Below are 21,946 nucleotides of genomic sequence, written 5' to 3' on the forward strand. Positions count from 1 at the left end.
TTTAACAGTTAGGTGAATCCTATGAGCCCTTATCAGAATGTTAAGCACACAAAATAAAGGAAATAGATTATATTGAAATATGTTTATCAAAATATTTTTAAAATGTGTGGTATAGTATTACAGGGGTTTCTCTAATGATATATAACAGATCTAGTGGCAGATATAATAACCATTGTAATTTTAAAGTGGTGATGAGCACAAATGATATTTCACGATATTTGCAATGACTGCAATATCATAGGAAGATATTTATGGTTTCCACTGGTGACCAAGTCCCAAGTACCACTGATACACATTGTGACTGCTTTCTTAGTTGAAAGAAATGTTATATTTCTGTTAAAGATTAAAAAATAAAGATGTGATTTATCCACAACACTTGGCGGGCTGCAGACCTCAGGGTAGGAACAGGAACCCTTGGTTTTGAGAGAGGGAGAACAGCTCAAAGGGGGGCAGTAAAGGCATTTTCCCCATTCAAGGCCCTTAGACCCTGGGCTGCATGGGGATGTTTTCTGCTCCTGATCCTGGATCTAAGGAGCCAAGCTTGCTCAGAGATGACCAATAGGCCAAGGAAGGCTGTGCATCCAACAGGAGGTCTGTTGGGAGGCCCCAGGTGAGCCAGCAGAGCAAGAAAGGCCTGCTGGTCAGGGCAGAATAGCTCCTAGAGGCCACCAAGAGCGCTGCTTGGCTGATCCTGCAGTCCTGGCTGAGCCTCAGGGTCTATCTTGCAACCAGACTTCCCAGTGAAGCCTAGGGGCTACCAGGCTGTGGGCACAGTTGGCAAAAAGATGACAAGGAGAGGACTGTATGACCTTTTAGGCTGTTCCCACCTACTACTGTGGATACTCCAAACAATCTCAGGTGAGGTGCCCTAGCAACAGCTGGAGAACTTCAATTCTGGATACAAAGAAGAACCAACATCAGAGGCAGATATAAGGCCCAGGACACAAAACACTGCGTATTTTTTAGTACTTTCAAGAATATGGATCCTGAACCACCTCCAGGGTCCAGCTGCGGCCCCTAAAAGAACGATGAAGCAACCCAAAGGAAAGGTAACTCTTTCAGACTCAGGAAACTATCGCCCCTTCTGGAGAACCAGCTGAACACCACCAGATCTTGTCTGCAGTAGCTTTATTCTGCCCTCAGACCCTGAGCACCCTAAAGACACCCTCACCCCCACTCCCACATGATGCCTTCTGTCTCCCAGACAAAACATTTAGGGAACACTCTTGGTGAAGTCTTTCTAAGGAAAAATTTTTTAAAAAGAAAAGAAATCTAAGACACATAAAAGCTGTTTGCCCAGAATCCATTTTCACACCTCCCAGTGAAGTGTTAGGATGAAATATAGATACAGTTATGATAAGTTACTTTGAGGACATTCCAAATGCTGTCCCCCCAAAATCACATGCAACATTGTTACCCCAATTGTTTGCCCACTAGCAATGCTCAACCCTAGAAAGGAGTTTTCTGAGGAAGACTTTCAGGCTGCAAAAGACCGGTCAGAAAGCCACTGGACAAAATGTTTTCAGAGCCAGCAATAGGCAGGAGGCTCTGAGCTTTGAAACAGAAGTGTTCCTAAAATGATACAATAAACATCAGTCAAGTCAAACCACCTCCTGCCTCTTATGCTGTGTGTGTAGCAGGTGAGCAAGACATGGAAGAAACAGCAGGGAAGAAGAGAAAATAATTGTCCCCCCTCCTTGTAATACAACTGAAAGACGATGGAATTCAGGGCCAAGTTCTTCCCCCTTCATCTTCCAGCTTTGCGACTTTGGGCAAGTTTCTTAAGCTTTCAGATTCTCACATCCCTAATCTATAAAATGAAGCTAATAATACTGCCCTCACCATGAACATTAAATGAGGTTATATGTATAAAAGTACTTCCCACATCATAAAAGGGTTTACAGATATAAGGCAATACTATCTCATGCAATATGAAGCGGGGCAGGATTCCAGAATCACCAATCCATAGCAATTATGGAGTGACATTTGATAGCATCACTCAAGGGAAAGAGAATAGCTCAAACCTGCCAATGAACAAAGCTGAAGCACCAGCTCATCACTGTGCTCCCTTAGGAAGGAAAAGTAAACGGAAGATGAGACTGACTTTCCGACCTCCAGCACCACCATCATGGACTCCAGGTCAAGACGCTGATGCAGACTATCACTTTGCAAGAGCCTGTCACAGACTGAGGACCAATCGCTAACACCACAGACACTACATATCATGCTTTCCTTTAACCCTTCCAGAGAACACTGGGAGTCTTCTCGTGTGCTTTCCCACAGCCCTTTTACTATCTATGGCTGGAAAACGTGATTTCTATCAATCTCTGCTTTGGTACCTATTATCCAGTACTCATCTTGTACCCCTAACATGGGGATTGCCAAGCAACAAATGTAAAGGGCAGGAGCTCCCTACCCCAGCATTGTCTCACGTCCTGAGCAGCCATGAGAGGGCTGTGCTCTGTGGCTATGGCACCAAGGGCTGCTTGCTTCAGTGCTCTCTGGGAGCAGCAAGTGGGTCTCCAATCCACCCCATCCTCACCATCCCAAGAAACACCTGCAGTGAAGGAATCGGAATCTGTGGAGGCCACCAATGGGGAAGGCCTAGTGACTTCGAAAGTTTGAGCCTAACCACCACCTTCCTAGAGCCTCCACACCTGGCCTCACAGGTGCTAGAGGGCATCAGAGGACTGCCAGCAATTATCCTGGCCCCACTCACTCCAAATGGCATGGCAACAGAGGAAGCAGGGAAGGGGTTTTGCTGGTAAAGGGATCTGCCTGGGAATCATTAATGATCTAGAAAATAAACCAAATGTCATTCTAACTGCTTTTCAACAAGACAAACAAAAGGAACAAACCTGACAATCTCTTCAACACGCTGGCCCCTAATGCTCAATGTAAGTTTTCATAAAATAATTGATATAAATCCATTATGAGGGGTCATCAATTGCACGAAACAGCTGAATACTAGTTAGACTGGCTGATTATGGTGATAAGAAAGCACAAGAAGGGCTGTGTTCAGTATGTAATCACAAGACTGGGAGTAAGGCCAGGTGTGGCAGCTCACACCTGTAATCCCAGCACTTAGGGAGGCCAAGGCGGGAGGATCACTTGAGGCCAGGAGTTTAAGGCTGCAATGAGCTATGATCACACTTCTGCACTCCAGCCTGGGCAACAGAGAGAGAGCCTGTCTCTCTTTTTAAAAAAAAAAAAAAGTCTTTAATAATTACAAAAAGAAAGGTCTAAATACTTCAACACTGCTGGGCATCTCCAAAGCTCAGATTCAACTGAAAGTACTGGTGAAAGTACTCATTGAAAATTTATAACTTTGTTAACCTACGTCTGAAACTCTCTAGCATCTTAACTTCTTCCTCCTCTCCAGAAAAAAACAGCTGCTTTTATGAAGTTGTCTTTTTGAGAACACCAAGTTTCTTACAGTGGAACTGCTATTCTAAAGGGGAAGGGGCGGTACCTTAAAGGAGTACTTGCGGCTTATGCGATCCTCAGGGGCCACTGGTGAGATCACATAGCTGGGCAGAGGGATGCTCCCGAGAACCGCTTCTTCTCGGCTGTCTTTGAATGGAAAAAACACATCAGAACCACCTTCTGGCACCTTTCCTGGGCTGGTCCATCCTACTGCCCTTCTTCAGGGCCCCTTCCATCTCCCAAGGACTATAGCAATCTCTTCTTAACTGATCACGTAGGTGCTCCCTGGGTGCCTCTGTGCTAATGCTGGACCACAAAGGTGATTCCGACAGGGCCCTCTCTCCTTGAGGGGAAAGACAGGCATGTAAACACACTCAGCTTAACCTGCTAACTCCTGAAATTGAGCTGGTGCTGCGGGGACACAGAGGCAAGAGTGGCATAGTCTGGGGAAGTCAGGAAGGCTTCAGAGGGTAATGCCCTTCAAGGATGAGGAAGGGCAGACTGGAAGGAGCAAATCTCACAGGCAAAGGTACAGCATATATGAAAAATCCTACCTTATACTTCTGTTCTCTCCTTCCTTCAAACCATCTCCATTACCAGAGGTAACTTACTTCCTAGTGACAGACTTGGTCCTGTTGCTCTCCTACTCAAAGGCACTTGCTGATTCCTCACTAGATACAAAACAAAACCCAAATTCCCCTGCCCCTGTGATAGCCCCTTTCATTTTGGCTTTTACCCACCTCCTAAGCTTTATCTCCTAGGACATCCTCCATGCAAGACTCACCTGGCCACCTTCTTCAGCATCTAGAACTATACTCAAGTTGTTTCCTCTCGTTGTAATAACATCCATCTCCCCAAAGCTCTAGGCATTCTTAAAAGCCCAATTCAAATCCTCTCTCTTCTTTTTTTTAGTGGAGACGCCTTGCTATATTGTTATTTTTATGGCCCATTTCCATATACATATATAATTTTATAGCATTCCATTGTAACAGTAATAAAGTAATACCTTGAGAGTAATGTAAGCAATACTGATTAATGCTATGCTAAACAATCTCAAATCATATAGGAATTCTTGTGTCAAAGTTATGTAGAATTTCAGTCTCTTCTTTTGCTTGAACAAATCATTTCATATAATCAATTTCTCTGCCATTGCAGCAAGCTATCTCTAATTTAGTAAAATCTGGAAAACTGAATATCAAAGTTTACTTCAATTCTATGTCAAGTAAAGGCTAGTCAGTATCCTGTGAAACCTCTATGTTTTACTTTGGAAAAAAAATCTTTTGTCAAATCCTATCTCTTCTAAGAAGCCTCCCCAGATTCTCCAACATAGAATTCACTTCTCACTGCCTTTGAACTGCCTAACAATTTTGGATCTTTTAAAGCACCAATCACAGTCTGGTCTTGTCTTCAAAGTAAGCTGTCTATCTGTTCCTCCACATTCTGAGACTTCCTTCTCAACACTGCACCATCCCTAATTTCACATACTGGACAGCCATAAAGGCTCAGATGGTCAATTCAATTCACCAGTTGCCCATCCAATATCACAGAGGACAAATCCAGGTTACAAAATACAATGATTTATCCACACTTCTCACCAGTCCAGACTGCCTCAAAGGTGTGCCTATGTCCCAGGTAGGGCAGAAGCTGAGATGACTCTGGATCCTAAGACCCTAAGCAGTAGGCAGACTGCTGGATTCTGTTTATTTTAACTCAATAGATTAAACTTCTTGTGGCAGGACCGGTAAAACGCTAGTCACCAACCATCCACATATGTTAAAGTGAACACTTTGCCAGGGTAACAGGCTACTAATTAGCTCAGGCCGCTGGTCTAATCACTGAATTTAAGAAGACTGCCATTTGTATCCCTTCCCCACTTGGGCTACCACAAAGAGCCCTTGGTGGGCAGAGCCTCAGCTCACCTTTATAATAAAACAAGCAATAATCAGCAAGCACAAACCACCTCCTTTTCCACAGCCTCATTCCAGAACTGTCCTGCAAAGCAAAGCAAACAAGTCAGGGCAATATCTGAGCATACTGTTCCCCCTCCCCAGTCGCGTACACCCTGATTCTGGAACCAAGACTTGCCCATGTTCATTCTTTCTTTTAATAAATTAATGTTTTATTGAATAGCTATTCTTTGAATAGGGCATTAAAAATCAGATTCAATGACAGTTTATTCCCAGGGAGTTTTATTTTATTTTTGTCTCTTGGAAACAAATTAACAAAAGCCATCTTCTTTTAAAAAGCAAAATGTGAATTCCAAAATACAAGTCTCCCATTAAGAAAGGAACCGGTTCTTAACAAAAAGGAAGTTTTTGTTGGTTTTTTTTCTTATTTAGGTGCTAAGCTGTAAAATATCTTTGTTTATGCTAATTGGAAAACTGAATTTACACAAGATTGAAAAGGATTTAAGTTAGCTAATGAATTAACTGAGGCAAAGTTCTATTTGACTAAGCTCAGTTCTATACCATATGGTACTGATTTTACTGTTGTGTCTTCCTTCCATTCAATATAAAAAGATTTGGATTCTCTTTGCTATCAAATTGTCTCATAACAAAATTCTTTCTTTACTCAACTAAAATGTAAAGGTTTGTACTTATTAAGAACATTTTAAATAATTGTGAATATTGAAAAACACATGGGCAAGGTAGGAAAATAGCAATGTTTTAGGGTCAGTTTTCTCCCAAACCTAGGAAAATTCCACAGCTTCTTTTAGCTTTAGAGAAGCCTGTTAAAATATGTCTTCCTTCTGCAGCAGTTTTTGACAGGCTTGAATTTAAAAAAAAAAAAAAAAAAAATCTGACAATTTCTAAACCTAAACACAATGAGGATTGTTCATCCTCTACTTACTAAAATGCGAAAAACAAATTTAACTTGAAGATTTCAACTATATATCAGTTTTATTATATCTCCTGCATATCAACCGCATGATTTCTAAGGTCTTGGCACATCATATTTGCTTTGTTTGGAGAACTCTCATCTATCCTTCCATGCCTGGTTCAAACGTCACTTCCTCCGGGAAGTGTCCACAGCTCTCTGCACAGATCTCTGTTACAGCTACAGCACAGCCAGCGGGCCTGGGCTAGGGGTAGGAGTTGGGGAAAAGAATTATTTACAAACCCTTCCCTCTCCCTCCACATTTCAAAGGAGCATCCTTGGTTTAGTGGGGACGGGGATGCAAATGGAAGAAATCAGAGGGTAAAATGACTCTAGTAAGAAAAAGATGGGCAGATATAAGAAAACAGAGGGGAAAAGAGCTGCAAGGGGAGAATGGGAGCAAGAGAGGGTGGTGCCAGGAGAGTCTGAGAAGATGCTGGAGAACTGTTGGAGCAGCCATGGGAGAACTGGGGGAAAAGATTCCAAGGGGACATTCAGGATTTCTTCTGTGTGGTGTGCAGCGTGATGCCTCCCTCTGTCTTTCCACAAAGCCTTCACTTAAACTGGCATCATTACTTTGTGGTTTTTTTGGATATGACACTATATGAGAGACTGGGCTGGGTGACGACTTAACACACGACAGATGTGCTATCTGCTTCCCCTGGGAGGTGAGAGTTTCTCAAGGGCAGGAGCCATATGTTACTCATCTCTTGACACCTGCTCTGACAGCACTTGTAGGGCAGGCACTGGGGGAATGAATGAATGAACAGCAAAGAGAGAAGGAGGGTGAAAGAGACATGGTCTCTGGCCCCAAGAACTCACAGCCCAGCCATGGCCAGAGGACCAGAGGCAGATCAGTTGGCTGTGGGGCTGGAGATGAAGGACGGCCTCAGCGGAGACACAGCTGACAGGGCTTCCTGACTAAACACGTGTGTGGGGAGGAGGATCTGGTGATAACGCTGAAGTTTCCACTCTGAGTGCCTGGGAGAACAGTGGTACCGTCACTCAGATCCAGAAAAAGCAGTGTGGCGGGAAGAGCGAGAGAGGGCTGAGGAGACAACGAGCTGAGTCTGGCTGATGTGGAATATGAGATGCTAGGTAGCTAGATGTGTGTGCTAGACAAGGGGGAGAGGAAAAGATAGAACTTTTCAGCCAAACGATGACAAAGACTCTTTGACATCAGGAAGGCAACTGCTGGCAGAAGATTGGCAGTGAGGCTGGATTCACGCTGAGCCACCCACACTGTGGCCTGGGTCCCAGGGCAGCCAATAGCTCCAGGGGCCAAAGTGGTCAAGTCGGTTTTGGGAGAGAAGCTATAACCACTGACTGCACAGTCCATTCATAAGAACAAATAGCAAATCACTTAGCGCGGTGGGCAGAATTAACCTGTCCCAGACAAACTCAGGAACAGAAAGCTTACGTGCCTGTTCCCAGCTTCCTGGGGCAAGAGTCGTTCCCTCCCCCACTCTCACTCCTCAGCATCCTCACCTGCTTGTGCAGCCAGCCCCTCACCACCACTGGAACATTGGGGTTCCTCCGGATCGCCTGGTCCCTCTTACCAAAGCTGTGGACTTTATTGCTGGACTTTATGATCTACGAAAAAGCAGACTTGAACTCTAGCAGTAGAGGATTTAGGGAGTCAGAAAAAAGCACTTGCATGTTTGGAGGGCTGTCAGTTCTCTTTACTCTAAGCAGCAGCACCCTTTGATCAAAAGAACAGCAATGAGACAGGGCACAGGCATGCACATGGCTACAGCATTCTAATTAAAAGGTGAGCCCAAGACCTGGCAAGCCTCCTAGCTGGGTCACAGAGAAAAAATTTAAAGGGATTTTTCAATCAACTTTCAGCAGCTGTTAGCTCTAATATGTCCTATGGCTTATTGGAGCAAAGCTACTTTTTGGTCACAGATTTTGCCAATTTCCAGATATTCTCCCCTCCTATCTGGGTTCACCTCTCGGCACTTTCCCTTCCTCCATAATGCTGGTTCTTTTCCCTGATTCTCAGTGTTCCCACACATTGAACACAAAAACTTCTGGGCCTTTCTCAAAGGCACTCTTCCTGCAGCCCATCTGTCACCAAAACCCTCCAGGCTCTCTAACACACATCCACATGAGAACGAGAGGTGTGGCCCTCCCAACCACGCCAGCAAAGTGCAGAACATGCTCAAGGTCCGAGGCATCAGTCCTGGTTCTGTCAGCGATCACCTATTCTCTTGAACAGGGTTATAACTCCTCTTGGCCTCAATATTCTGATCTGTCATTTGGGGAGAACACTTCTTATGGGTATCCCTCACAAAACTAAACAAAAGATCAAATGGGCTGCCTGTTACAAAGGGGCTTAGCAAAATATAAAAGAGGGGAAGGAAGGAACAAGTGGCCAGGAGCTCACCTTGGGTCCAGGCTTCGCCTCCAGGGTGGAAGTGGTCCCAGCTGTGGACGTTTCGCTGACCATGCTGGACGGTCTTTGGTTTCTCTCTTGCTTCGACATATGTGGATTTGGCCTGTGTGGAGACATAGGGGAGTCCAGTGACTAAGTGCCAAGCTGCAGAGTGGGAAGTGGAGTCAGATTTCTTCCAGATTGGAACTGGTTGCTGGGCCTTAAACAACCCAGGCCTGATCTTTTGGAGACCACCGGATTCCAGACTGTAGCCAGAGGGCCACGATGCCAGCCTAACCATGTGCTTCAGGGAAATAAGGATGACAGATGGCACATCTCTACAGCCTGACACCCCACAAAGGGGCCCAGACTGTCATCCCTGCCTATAGTCCTAAGGCCCCCACACTCTTAATCGGGTGTCTGTGATGACTGTCCCATCTGATGGGCAGGTACAGTCATACTACTCTTCTCAGCAAGCAAGAGCAATCCATACCCTTACACACACACACCTCCATTTCCCTGGCTCCTAAAAGAAGCTGTTTATAATTAGTAACAAGAAATCACTTGCGCACACAACCACACCCCCAGATACACACAGAGAATCGCTTACATAAACGCCAGTGGGGCTTGCCTCCCAAAATAGACTACTCAACAAAGAGACTTATTCTGGAAGCACACTACTGGCTCCAAAATAGAGCCATCGGAGATATTAACCCCTTGTGCCATGCCTGGAGAGCAGGAAGAAATTAAACAAGCCTCGGGCCCCAGTGAGCATCTCCGGGGTTTCCCACATCAGCATCCAGCAACATGGAGCTTCCCACCAAGAAGCTGCCCTGGGAGAGCCAGTACTCTGGGAACATCTCGGCATGACACCCAAGAGACACCAGAGAGAGTCCATCTCACCTGCCTCCACAGAGCCTCAGCATTTGCCAGAGTTTTTCAAAGCAGCAGCAACAAATGCCCCCACACAAATTCAATATCTATCCTTGAACAGCTCGATGCCTGATTCCAAGACCCTGCCGACTTTGGGATCAGCAAGAATTTCTCAAAACAGAAGTCTCAGAGTTCTGCCAATGGGCAATAGGATTCAGGCAGTTGGAGACCAGGCAGACTGTAGTAAACTGAGGCTCTTTGCCTAAAGAGTAGAGAAAATCTGCCCTGGAGGCCTGGGCCAGGACCCTGCAGAGCTGAAGCTGGGGCAGTCCAGGTAGGATGTAGATGACGATAAAGCAATCTGGATGTCCTTCACCCAGCTCACTTTTAGAGAGATGCAAACCGGGAAAAGCCTTAGTTTCCACCCTGGAGGTATGCTGCTTCCTTCAAAGACCACTGCTGCTCAAAGGATAAGTGATCCGTCCTGTGTCCGGAGACAGAGCCCTGACGTTCCGCATTATGATGGAAGTTCTCTGCAGAAGCAGCCGCCGCCTCTGTGTGCTCTCCAAGCAGCACTAGCAGCAGGACCACCGTTGCGGGCACCCAGGGGCTGGGTCCTGCAGGATGCTTGGCAGCTGGAGGTGCAAGTCCTACCAGGCTGAAAGATCACTGGCTCCTTATCAGCTTACGCACTCACTCCAGATTCCCCGCCCCCGGCCCCGGCCTCCATCCCAGCCAGACTTTTGTTACTGCTCCCCACTCGGAGGGAGAATGTTACCACGCTCACTGCTGGCAGAGGCTGTGTGCAGCAAGAGATAATCACTGATGAGGGGTGGGAAGGGGCTCCAAGAGCCTGCCTTGTCCACCCCCTGCCTCTAGGCAGAACTACATCCAAAACATCCTCCCGGAACCTGGTCTTGCCTGACTCTTCAGATTTCAGAGGTTGAGACAAGGAAAAAGAGTTGTCAGGTTGCCTCAGTTACGGCAGCTGTATTTCTAAGCAAAAATTCAGGACACAAGGTTCAACAATAAAAGAGTTGTTTGGGATTTCATCAAGTGTAATTTGCTCCCATTTAAGATACTAATAGAGGCTTATTATAGAATATTTGAGAAATATAAGGAAAAGCTGAAAGGAGAGAAAAACATCACCCACAGTCCTGCTACTGAAAGGAAAAACATTTTGTAACACTTGGTATAATCACTTCCATTCTTTTGTATATGTCTGTTTTGGGGGGATTGGGGGAGGGGAAAGAAAGGTGCTTCTTTGTTTACATATAATCATGATCATACTGTGTTCATGATGCTGCATCGTCATTTAAGAAAACTTATTGTAATATAAATATCTTCTCCATTATTTTAAACTAATTCACATCATCTTAAATGACTGCATCACATTCCATCAACTAGATATGCTATTATTCTTCTGTAGGACAAAGAAAAGAGTATCTGGATTTGTGATTGGCCCAGGAAATCCAGGAAAAATGGCGACTTTTGCCATTTCTCCACCTTACAATTTCGAGCTCTAACTTTAATTGCCCTCCCCTGCATCCTAACCCCATGTCCCCCTCCCCACCCTGGTTTCTGGGATACTGGCTGGGGAGGTTCTCCCATCCAATAGTATCAGAAGAGAGATGACTGCCCCCGCAGCTTTGGGTAAGTCAGGAAAGAGGGCACGACTCCCATCTAGGGAGCCAGCAGGGAACAGATTTTGGCTAGAGAGGGACTGGCTATGTCCCCAATATCCATGAGGGACAGTGGTAGGTAGGAGGGAAAGAAGAACAGGAAAAAACATACAAAGACAACTCTATTTCTCATGGACAACACCACTCAGCTACACCCAGAGAAAGCTTATTAGGAGGTGTGACTAAAGTTCAAACTAAACCTGCCCCAAGGAGGGGACTGTGTTGTCTCTGCAAACAGGGGGCACGTCTTCACCAGGGGTCCCCATGGGCAGAGACAGCTCCCAACTCAAGCAATAGACTCAACTGTTATCTGGCAGCCCCTGAACCGGCTCTTTGAAAGAACACAGAGCTACCCACTTGTCCAAGTAACAAGATCTGCCTTCAGAGGACGTTCCTATGAAGCTCCTCGACATGGGTCATGATCGCTCGGGTCTTCTAAGGATGAGCATGACTTTCAGAAATGTAGAACTACAAGTTACCTGGAATTACAACTAGCTTTAAAAAAAAAAAAGTGGTGGTCATGCTTGGGAACACAATTTGGTATCCAAAAAAGGGGTTATGGAAAAAGTTTCAAAAACAATTTTCTCACTTGGCTAAAAAACTGGCTTGATGGAAACTTCTAGAGGTAGTTTACACCAATGGTTTGAGCAATGGAAACATCAATGGTGCATGTGTATAGCCTCCTGCAGAGACAACACTGAAAGGAACATCACTCACTTGGATTCTGGTACATTTGCTTTCAGCTAGTTACATCTTACAGGTGTTTCCCACTTAAGAGTCTGGTGGGGCAGACACTGATTTGTCAACCAAAACACTCCTCAGACAGTATGCTTCTCAGAGTGTACCCTACTGACAAGTCTCACCCAAGAACTGTCTTCCCTCCCCAGAGAAGAGCTTGTGCCCCTGAACTGAGCAACTGGGAAAGACATTTAGTTCCCACCAGCATGTCTTCAGGCATATTAAGTCACCTCAGATCCCAGGGAGAGGAGACCAAAAAAACTTGCACATACAGACTCTTGGTGTCATCAAATAAAACCTATTAACTGAAAAAGCTGTTTGCCAGGTTTCTACGCTATCTGGATTCCCCAAGTACAGTGGGATGATCTGAACAAAGACCTCCCTTTCCTTGGCTTGGGCTACATGAATGCTAATTATTTTGCTGGAGGGGTGTGGGCTGAAGTTGGAAACAGTGAGCTAGAATTTTAACGCAACTGCCTCCCATCTGAAATGAACAAAAGAAGTTAGGACTAGACAAAATCAGTCTGGAGAAGCCCAGTTGGAAGGTGGCTTGATCGTCCTCTGAACTTTGTCATGGATGTCAGGTGAGCTTGGTCAGGAAGTCACTTTCTCTGTCCCTCCATTCCCCGTGTATAAAAGGAATGCTTCTGCTTCCTGAATATTTGGGACTACATGCAGATGTAAGATACTGACAGATGTAAGAAACGGAGGTTATAAATACAGAAGCACTTTTTTCTGTTGGGTCTGAATTTAGGTGAGTTTGGTTAGTGGGATCCTCAGCTGCCTGTCAATCAACACTGTGAACGGAAGCAGACTGAAGTGGGGCCACAACCAGACCATTCCCCAACCTCTCTGTCACAACAGGGAGGTCACTAACCCAAACATCATCAACCCTTAAAGGACAGGACAAGGTCAAGCAAGCAGAGGGACTGGGCTGTACCTGTCGAGCACCTACTCTATGCCAGGCACTTTGCCTGCATTATGTTACTTAACCCTGCAAAGTCAGTTTTGGCATCTCCATTTGTAGATGAGGAAACAGGCTCGGAGAGATTAATGACTTTCCCAAGACAGAAGCTGGACTTCCAAACAGGTTTTGCCCCAGAGAGATCCCCCATGGCAAGTCTCAAGGTCTGAGAGAAGCAGGCGTTTGCTCTTCTCAGCCTCAAGACCAACCCCCAAACCAAGAGGATCCAGGGGTCGTGAAGAAGTGCACAGAACACCTGGATCTCAGCCAGCCCTGCAGCTTACTGACTCCTGTACAAGTCACATGAGTTCTTAGGCCTCAGTTTCTAGTTTTCCAAAATGGGTTAAAACCACCTCTCACCTCACAAGGTAGTTGTATAGATTGAAATGACACTTTGAAAACCATGAAGCATTGCATGAAATGAAAAGCATTATTTGTAATTGTTACCAGTAGAGACACCAGAACTTAAATCCCAGCTATACTTTATTTTTATTTCTAAGGCACTTCTCTCCAGACTGTCCAAGGTGCCAAACAATTAACTTTAAACAACCATCATTTCTTATAAACATCCCTATAAACATCTTATCTGAAACTTTTTTTTTTTAAGTGTAGCAACCCCATGGCTGAGGGATTCAGCTCCCATTTTTCTCCCAGGAGAACATTAAGGCCAGAGACATCAAGGATATGAGAGGAGGTTAGAAAGCTATGGGGAAACAGAAATCTTTTACTGAGAAGACCTCATTAAATGACACCTGTCTCCCGTTAATTCCTGGAAAAAAAGGGCCCCAAATTCACGCTCTGTATTCAAGGATTCTACACACAGAGAGCTCAGCTAAAATTACTGATATGAGAGGAAGGGTGAATGAGAAGAGGGCACACTCACAACACCAGCAAAATTTTTAAAGAGTTTATACGCATCAACTAAGAGTTTGGGAAAAGCAATGCACAATGAAAATTAGGGAAAAAAGAGAGTTCTTATCCCAAACAGGCAAATACCTCCACACCCCCTCTTCCCAGAGAAAGATAGACACACATAGACAGACCGCCAACGCTCACTGTAAACTCCCAACACCCCGGGGGAGGCTGTCTGACACAGGTTTTCATTCAGTAACTATGGCCTCATTACTCAACTGTGGCTTACTGTGTTCCTTCCCCTTACCCCTCAACTCCTCTCTTCAACGCAGGCTCCAATTCCTTACCCCACCCCACCCCAGGAGCTGTAAACCAGCCCAAAAGCACCCCTTACCAGGCATGAAAATAACTGAACAAGCCTTGTGCTGAACCCATACCCCTGCCAATATCAGAAAATTGCCCCGAACTTGGCACAAGCACAAGCCCCCACCCTGTTGTATGACCCTGGGCTGGTCTCTTTCACTGTCCAGGTTCTGTGTCTTCCTCTGTGCAGGGGGAGAACCAGACCTTGACCCCGACTGTTCCTTCCACCTCTGCTTTACTGTTACAGAGATGCGACAATTCTAATCCGCAACTTTGGCAAGCCCTCTTCTAGCCTATCTGCTCCTCCTAGCTTACCAGCAGCCACTTCCCACTTCTCTCACTAGACAATGGCATTTTCTAACGGAGATTGGAGCAGGTGTGGGGGCGGGGCTAGAATAAGAGGACAAGAAGGGCAAGAAGGGAAGTCACAGGAAGAAACAAAATTACTGTTTGCAAGCAGCTTCCCTCCTTCACACAGCAAAGCCACCACTGCAGCATTTTCCCCCAGCATAAACAGCCAAAGACATGGTTGCTGTGTGGCAAAGACTGCGTCCCCAATGCCAATGCCCCTCGCAACAGCAACACCAAAAGCCAAGCCAACACCTAGGTGTTTGAATGAACTGAGGTCGCCATCACCATCTCTTCCCCTACCTGTGACTATCACAAACACTGTCTCCTAGTCCAGAGAGGAAAACTGAACTGTCAAGTTTCTGCATCTGCTTGCCAGGTGTTTCCATTTTTCCTCATTTTTTCTGCTGCCATGGTAACCAAATGCAACAGGCAAAGCTAGTCCAAGACTGCCAGTGTCTAGAGACAAGGTACTGGCTACATCAGCTGCAGAGAGCAGCATCAGTCCCACAGGCCAGAGCTCAGCAGATAAGCGTCAGGGCAGACTCCTCTGGGAGTTTAGGAGCACCCCCCTCCAGTGCTCTCTAAATCTCTCAATGCCAGCTTTACCAACTTGTAGCTGCAGGAGGAACAGAAGACAGCCACCTAGCAGCAGGAGATGCCCCACCCCTGGGCCCATAATCAGCACACGCCTCAGCAGAGTCTGCAAAATGAACCCCCTTTAGCAACAAGGTCAAAGATCAGGAAGATAATTCTTACCTTCAGCAAGATAGTAACTTGTTAAGTGGTATCCTCTAAATACCACTCACAACATTCCAGGCAATTCCAACTCGTGTTTTTTTTCCAAATAATCCAATGAGAAAACTGAGGGATGCTCAGACCCCAATGGAAGGAACAAGCTAAACTCACTGGGATGCTGAGAAAGGCAGACGAAGCGAGGGTACCCTCCCAGCGAGGAACCTCCAAGGTGATCTTGCATGCCTTGCAGCTGGCTTCGCAGCACAACAGCAGGCTTCTGAACTTCCAAAGCGCACACTCTCTCAACCCTAGGCCCCACCTCAACATCAAACGCTTGGCAGAGCCTGGGGATCCGTGTACACAGCCTGCTGTCAGTCAGCTGCCAGCGTCACTGCTGGGGAATGCTTCCCTCCTCTTCCCCCCTCTTCCCCGAGAGCTGCAGAGGCGTTTGTCAGCGGCTTCCTGGGCAGCCCAGCACTGTAGAGAAAACACTCCCGTGCGTGAGCACTAAACACCAAACCACAGTCTGGGACGTACCCTGTGCCAAAGACTACCCTTTTAGGAGGGCCCCTGTGTGTGGCCTTTTTGGCCACAAAGGATCAGGCTTCAAGCTCACAATTCAAGAAAGTCACTGAGAATCAGGAAAGAGGCTTAAGAAGAGGAGCTAAATGATCCAATCACTGGAAATTAGGCCCTCTAATAAAAGGTTTGAAAACATTTTCTGGAGAAAAGACCACAGAGAAGCCTTGCCATCTTTCAAGCAAGTGTGAAGTTCTTACAAATCAAATTTTATTACTGAAAATACAATTACAATTAAAATCTCTATGCAGCAGAAGTAGCCTACTCTGTCAGCACATTGAATAGGGCCAAGGAGAGGATTGTCCCCCGAAGACCTTTGAAATGAGAAGCAGTATGGCATAGTGTTTAGAAGCACAGCATCTAGGGCCAGATTGCTTGGATTCAAATCCTGACTCTGTCACTTACTAGCTGGGTGACCTGTGACAAGACTCTTAACCTCCCTGTGCCTCAGTATCCATGATAAAAATGGTATCTTCCTCATAGGACTGCTGTGAAAATTAAATTAATATAGGTAATGCACTTAGAAAAGTACCTGGTAATTAATTCCTCTAAGTGTTAGCTATAAAAATAATAATAGTAATACTGTTATAATTTTAAAAGCCAACTCTAATTTTAGGAGGTTAGATTGCTTCGTTTAATGTTAAAGATGAAATTCTGGATCCCGAAACAAGGGATGCTTAGAAAGTGTCTTTCCTAGAAAATTATACACTGGGTTGAAATTTGCTTGACTATAACTTTTAGTCACTGATCTGACACCTGCCATAAGCAGCCACATGATAAATGTACCCCACTTTCACCTGCCAGCCCTTCATGAAGACTTTTACCACATCCTCCTTCATCTTCTCTCCTGCAGATTAATCACGATAGGCCAAAGGACAGGGGGTTCCAGACCCTTCACCATAATGGTCCCCCTCCTCAGGGGAATCTCAATTACTCAATAGTCCTCTTAAAATTTAATATCCAGAACACAGTGTTTGGAGCTTGGCATGTCCTTGGTGCTTCATAAATTTGTATTGAATGAATGAATGATTGTAGTAATTCACAAACACATGATATACCAGAACGGTTCTCCCCCTTTCTCTATGCAATGTACTTTTATTAATATAGCCTGAGCTTATACTAGCTCTCCCATGAGGCATCTCCTGTTGGCTTGGGGGTGAGGGGTGCCCCCTGGGGAGATAAGGCTACAGAACCCATTGACTTATGCCCACTCCCCTCCCCTCATGGTTCTAACAAAGAATTAGACAGCATTAACAGAGAAGGTCAAATGAGAAAACAAGTACTCTAGTCATGCAGAAAAAGAAGCTTGTTAGTGACAGACTCAACATGTCCTGCTTCCCTTCATAAATCTGGACTGTGGATTATTAAGTGTAATCATTAGTGCTGTCCAACAAACATTTCTCTCCAGGTACACGGGTAGACATGCACATCCCTGCTCCCCTTGAAGTCAGAAGTAGTCCCTTGACTCCCTTTCGTCAATGAAACGTGAGTGGAAGAGCCAATGCGCAATTCACCGAGCTCCCTTTTCCTTGCCTTTTGTGAAAGCAGAGAAATGAAGACTCCCTCAGTGCAGATGCCCTCAACTGCCCTGTGATGGACATGAAGTGAAAGTGAGAAATCAACCTTTGTTGTTTTGAATCACCGAGATTTGTTTGTTGTTGCCACAGCAGACCGGTCCTAGCCTATCCCGACTCACTCTGTATTGCTGACAGGGAAGGAAGAACACTCGGTGCCCCGTCCTCTGGCCCCATCAGATCATAGCTTTCACGTTATTTCTCTTCTCCATGCCTCTAATCTGTAAAATGGGAAAGCATCTTTTGGTGGGCATGCACTGGTTATTCTAAGCAGCTCAGGTGAGTTCTACCTGCCAACAGTGGGGGAGATGTACCTGTTCACACCAACAACGCCCCAAGAGAAGTCACCATGGAGATGGGCTTTTAAAAAAAAATTTTTTTTCTTCTCACAGAAGAAATAACTCAGTATTATTTGACTAAAATCTACCTAAGATTGTCACTGTAGCTCAGAGAATAACAGGTGTCTAGAGGACACATAAAGGTGAAGAGAAGAACTTGAGAGTAATTCGGGAGGGATGGGAATAGCAAGTTGTCTAAAATCAGTGCTTCGCAAACCACCTGATCAAAATTACCTGGAAATCTTGTTAAAACACATTACTGGGCCCAGAGTCTCTGATTCAGTAGGTCTGGGGTGGGGCCTGAGAATTTGCATTTCTCACAAGTTTCCAGTTGATGCTGATCCAGAAACACATGCTTTGAGAACTACCGCTCCAGAAGGATTAGCTCTAAGAAACTTGGGTGAAGAATCTGGTTAGGAATCGTCAATGTAGTTACAACTCTCCAGTGTTTGGCCTTCACAGACCCTCTCTGGAGAGGGAGAAGAGAGCCAGTTTTCCTTTTTCCACCAAAGACATTAGTCTGAGAGGTGATGTGCAGGGACACCTATGGTCATCCCAGCCTTTTTCCTCACCACATAACACACTACACAACTTTTAAAATTAAGCTCCTCTAGGGGAACAAAACAGGAATCTCATTCATTTGTGCATACGTAAAAAAATGGTTTCTGTGATGAGAAATCATATCTCACCCTCCAGAGCTTCCCCAGGAGGTAAATCTGGGTGTATTTCAGGAGGAAGCAAATTAGGTAATTGGCTGCAGCCTCCCTCTCCAAACTTACCTCCACACACTCCCTTGATAAACCTCCACTACAACTCAGTCTTCTTGCCCTCTGACCCCCAACAAGGCTGGTCATGCTCCCCTCAGCTGTGAACAACACCCCAACATGTGCACGTGCACACAGTTATTAATGTCTTCCTTTATCTAAATCCTCCCTCTTCCTCTAGTTTAGGGCCGCTCGTCAAGAAACTCTTCCCATTCTCTCACCCCCATTGCAGTCAATCAATCACCAAGTCCTATCAGTTTTACCTCCCAGGTATCCCCAGAATGTATCCAGTGCTCTTCATTTCCTACTCTAACGCAACTGGTATAGATCCCCCAGGCTTACCCTCTAGGTCTTTGCCCAGGGTGTTCACCTTGATTGGACAGATGTCTTTTTAAACCACATCCCTTCCCAGGATGGGGAGGCTTTCCATGGTCCCTAAGCCATAGGGGGTCCCTAACCCAAACATAGGGTTCAACTCCCACTGAACCCTATGTTTCCTCTATCGTGGACATTTCTTACCTGTGATCTCTTGTTTCATCATCTCTCTTCCCTACTCAATTGTAAGCTCCTCACCACCAGGACCACGTCTGCCTGGCTTGCTGTGGGACCTGTAAAGTCCAACACAGCCCCAGACACAGTGTCGGCACTTACTAGATATTTAACAAATGAATGCAGGAGTCACCCCATCATGTGAATATATAGTTCACAGGAATCCTCCCTTCCTCTCAATGCCTAAAGCACATTCTGCCTGTTGCAAGGAACGTCTGGCCACCCAATACCATCCACCACCTGAGACAAGTAGGTACCCCCATGACATCCAGGAAATGGGATCCAGAGAGAAAAAGTGACCCTTGAAAAGAAGGAACATCTTTTCCTTGGAAACTGGATGCAGTTGAGATTAATTATAGAGACATTTTGGTAGGAGAAAAGAGGCTACCTTCTCAGAATTGTCAGGGGACAAAAAGTCTTCTGTTAAGAAGGAGAAGAAAAGGAAGTCTATGTGACAGACTGTTTAGTGATGGGAAGTTCGCATTTTCTAGTGGCTCCTACTGAAGTTGGTAACTTCCAAAGCTAAGGGTTCTGATGGATCTCCATCCAGACCTTAATAATGATGGGTTCCCATGTCTTGAGGATGCCTAAGAGCCTAAGGAAGAGGACTGAATTCAGTGAGGCCAGCTCCTCCCAAGAGCTTCTGACCTTCAGGATTCTATAAACACATTCAATCTGAGCTGGAATTTGGTGAATCCACATTCCTGCTCTGTTTTGGCGGGTTTTTTCTGTTTTTGTTTTTTTTTTTTTGAGACATGGTCTCGCTCTGTTGCCCAGGCTAGAGTGCTGTGCCGTCAGCCTAACTCACAGCAACCTCAAACTCCTGGCTCAAGTAATCCTCCTGCCACAGCCTCCAGAGTAGCTGGGACTACAGGCAAGTGCCACCACATCCGGCTAATTTTTCTATTTTTAGTAGAGATGGGATCTCACTCTTGCTCAAGCTGGTCTTGAACTCCTGACCTCAAGCAATCCTCCCACCTCGGCCTCCCAGAGTGCTAGGATTTCAGGTATGAGCCACCACGCCCAGCCTCCTGCTCTGTCTTGACACACTTCTTTTTCAATCTGGGAGACAAGACAATCCTTATCTTCCACTTACTCTTTCTCTACTATTAATAGTATTAATGCTTCCAAAGTCAGATCCCCAACCCCAGGCTCTGGCAGTCATGTCCCATGGACCACCAACATCAAAATAACTAAGCAAGCTGCCTCTGACTATGGCAGGGGCTGGACTTGACTAAAGGAACACCACACAAAGGCAGCATAGACTTTGAAGCCTGGCTCACCTGGGATGGCATCCTAGCTCTCTGCTTCTAACCATGTGGCTTTGGGCAAGTGACTGTACTTCTTTGAGTCTCAGTTTCTTCATCTCTAAAATGGTGATGATGGTCTACCTCTCAGGATTATTACATCAAATGAGATATGCATGTAAAGCCTCTGGCACAGAGCAAACACACAAGGAATGTCAGTTTTTACTAACTATAGATTTTCAGTTTTAAAAGTTCTATAGGATAATGATGATAAGCTGAAAATGCTATAGAGGTGTAATATGTTTGGAATTTGCCTCAAAATAATCCAGGGGATGAGGGGGAGGGTATAAATGGAATAAAATTAGCCATGTTTTGGAAATTGCTGAGGATAGGCAATGAGAACATTGAATTTATACACATCTCTCTCTAAAATTGTGTATGTTTAAACTTGCCATAATGAAAAGTTTAAAGGTGTAAGTACTGAGGGAGGGAAATGCTGTAAAAATATACATACCAGTATTTTAAGATCATATTTGGTCGAAGTAACTAAACAGATGAAGAATGATTTGAAGAAGGAAAAAAATACTTAAAGCTAACATCCCTTTATTAGCTTCCCCGCAAAATATTTTCTTCAAACAAAACTGTCACAGATGAGAAGGGGACAAAGACACTTGTGCACATTTCTTGGAAAAGCATATATCCTACTTGGGCTGTACATGTATTTTTAAGTAGACAAGCCCTGGGTGGTAGAACCTGCCTCTCGGTACCCAAGAGACCCTGCTGAAACTGAGCTGAGAAGGAGGAAAGTCCCCGAGTTAGGAAAAGAGAACAGAAATAACTGAGAATGTTCAGGGATGATGGGTATTACCAGGTCTCCTTTCTTCTAAGCCCTGGCTTTGGACTTCTATTTGAGGCTTGCCTGGAAGGCTGGTTCAGCTCAGTTTGAAGCTATATGTGTGTGTGTGTGTGTGTGTGTGTGTGTGTGTATACGTGTGTGTCTGTATGTGTATGTATATATATTTTTTTAAGTGATGGGGTCTTGTTAGCCTTGAACTCCTGGGCTCAATCCATCCTTCCACCTCAGCCTCCCAAGTATCTGGGACTACAGGCACGCACCACCTTTCCTGGCTTATCTGAAGCTGCATTTTCACCCAGATGAGTGTGTCCTCTCAGAGCACAGATAGTGTGTTAGAGGATACATCAAGGGAAAGGATTCATTCAGGGAAAAGGGAACTTTTAAGAGACTCTGACAATACCCATCACAGTACATCCCTACATCATCTCTCCTCTTCCACATGTTCCCACTGAGAGGAGTCTGGTGATTGGAAAATAAAATTCTTCTTATATTTCACTTTGAAGCAACCAACCCACTCCAAGCCCCTCTGAGAGAAAAAATAGTCCAGCAAGTTTTGTTTTGAGCAAATGCCTTCAAGCTCCCAAACTCTGCCTAGATAAGGAGAATATATAAAAATACTTACTCTTCTTGAAGAATGAATTCACTATTTTCTGGAGAAAACTGCCCCGTCACAGGATGCCTGAATGCTGTGGTCTGTTGGTTATGGCTAAAGAGAAAGAGAGATGATGAATGAGAAGTCACGTAAATGGAAAAGAGTACAGACACAACAGGCCAGCAATGTCTGGGGACCCTGGTCGTTGA

The 21,946-nt window shown here is 45.2% G+C and overlaps 1 protein-coding gene across 6 annotated transcripts in view; it reads right to left on the bottom strand.

Annotated features, from left to right (window-relative positions):
• The window catches only part of PLEKHA7 (pleckstrin homology domain containing A7), a 214,873-nt gene that overhangs the window by 65,045 nt on the left and 127,882 nt on the right, over positions 1–21,946 (bottom strand). For all 6 annotated transcript variants that reach the window (XM_045557599.1, XM_045557598.1, XM_045557597.1 and 3 more), the window contains 5 exons: positions 21,768–21,851; positions 8,693–8,804; positions 7,792–7,896; positions 5,346–5,418; positions 3,473–3,573 (listed from right to left, as the gene is read on the bottom strand). In XM_045557599.1, the coding sequence (XP_045413555.1) occupies positions 3,473–3,573; positions 5,346–5,418; positions 7,792–7,896; positions 8,693–8,804; positions 21,768–21,851 (475 nt within the window). The remainder of the gene's footprint in view (positions 1–3,472; positions 3,574–5,345; positions 5,419–7,791; positions 7,897–8,692; positions 8,805–21,767; positions 21,852–21,946) is intronic.

Source organism: Lemur catta, chromosome 7 (assembly GCF_020740605.2).
Source record: "Lemur catta isolate mLemCat1 chromosome 7, mLemCat1.pri, whole genome shotgun sequence".
NCBI lineage: Eukaryota > Metazoa > Chordata > Mammalia > Primates > Lemuridae > Lemur > Lemur catta.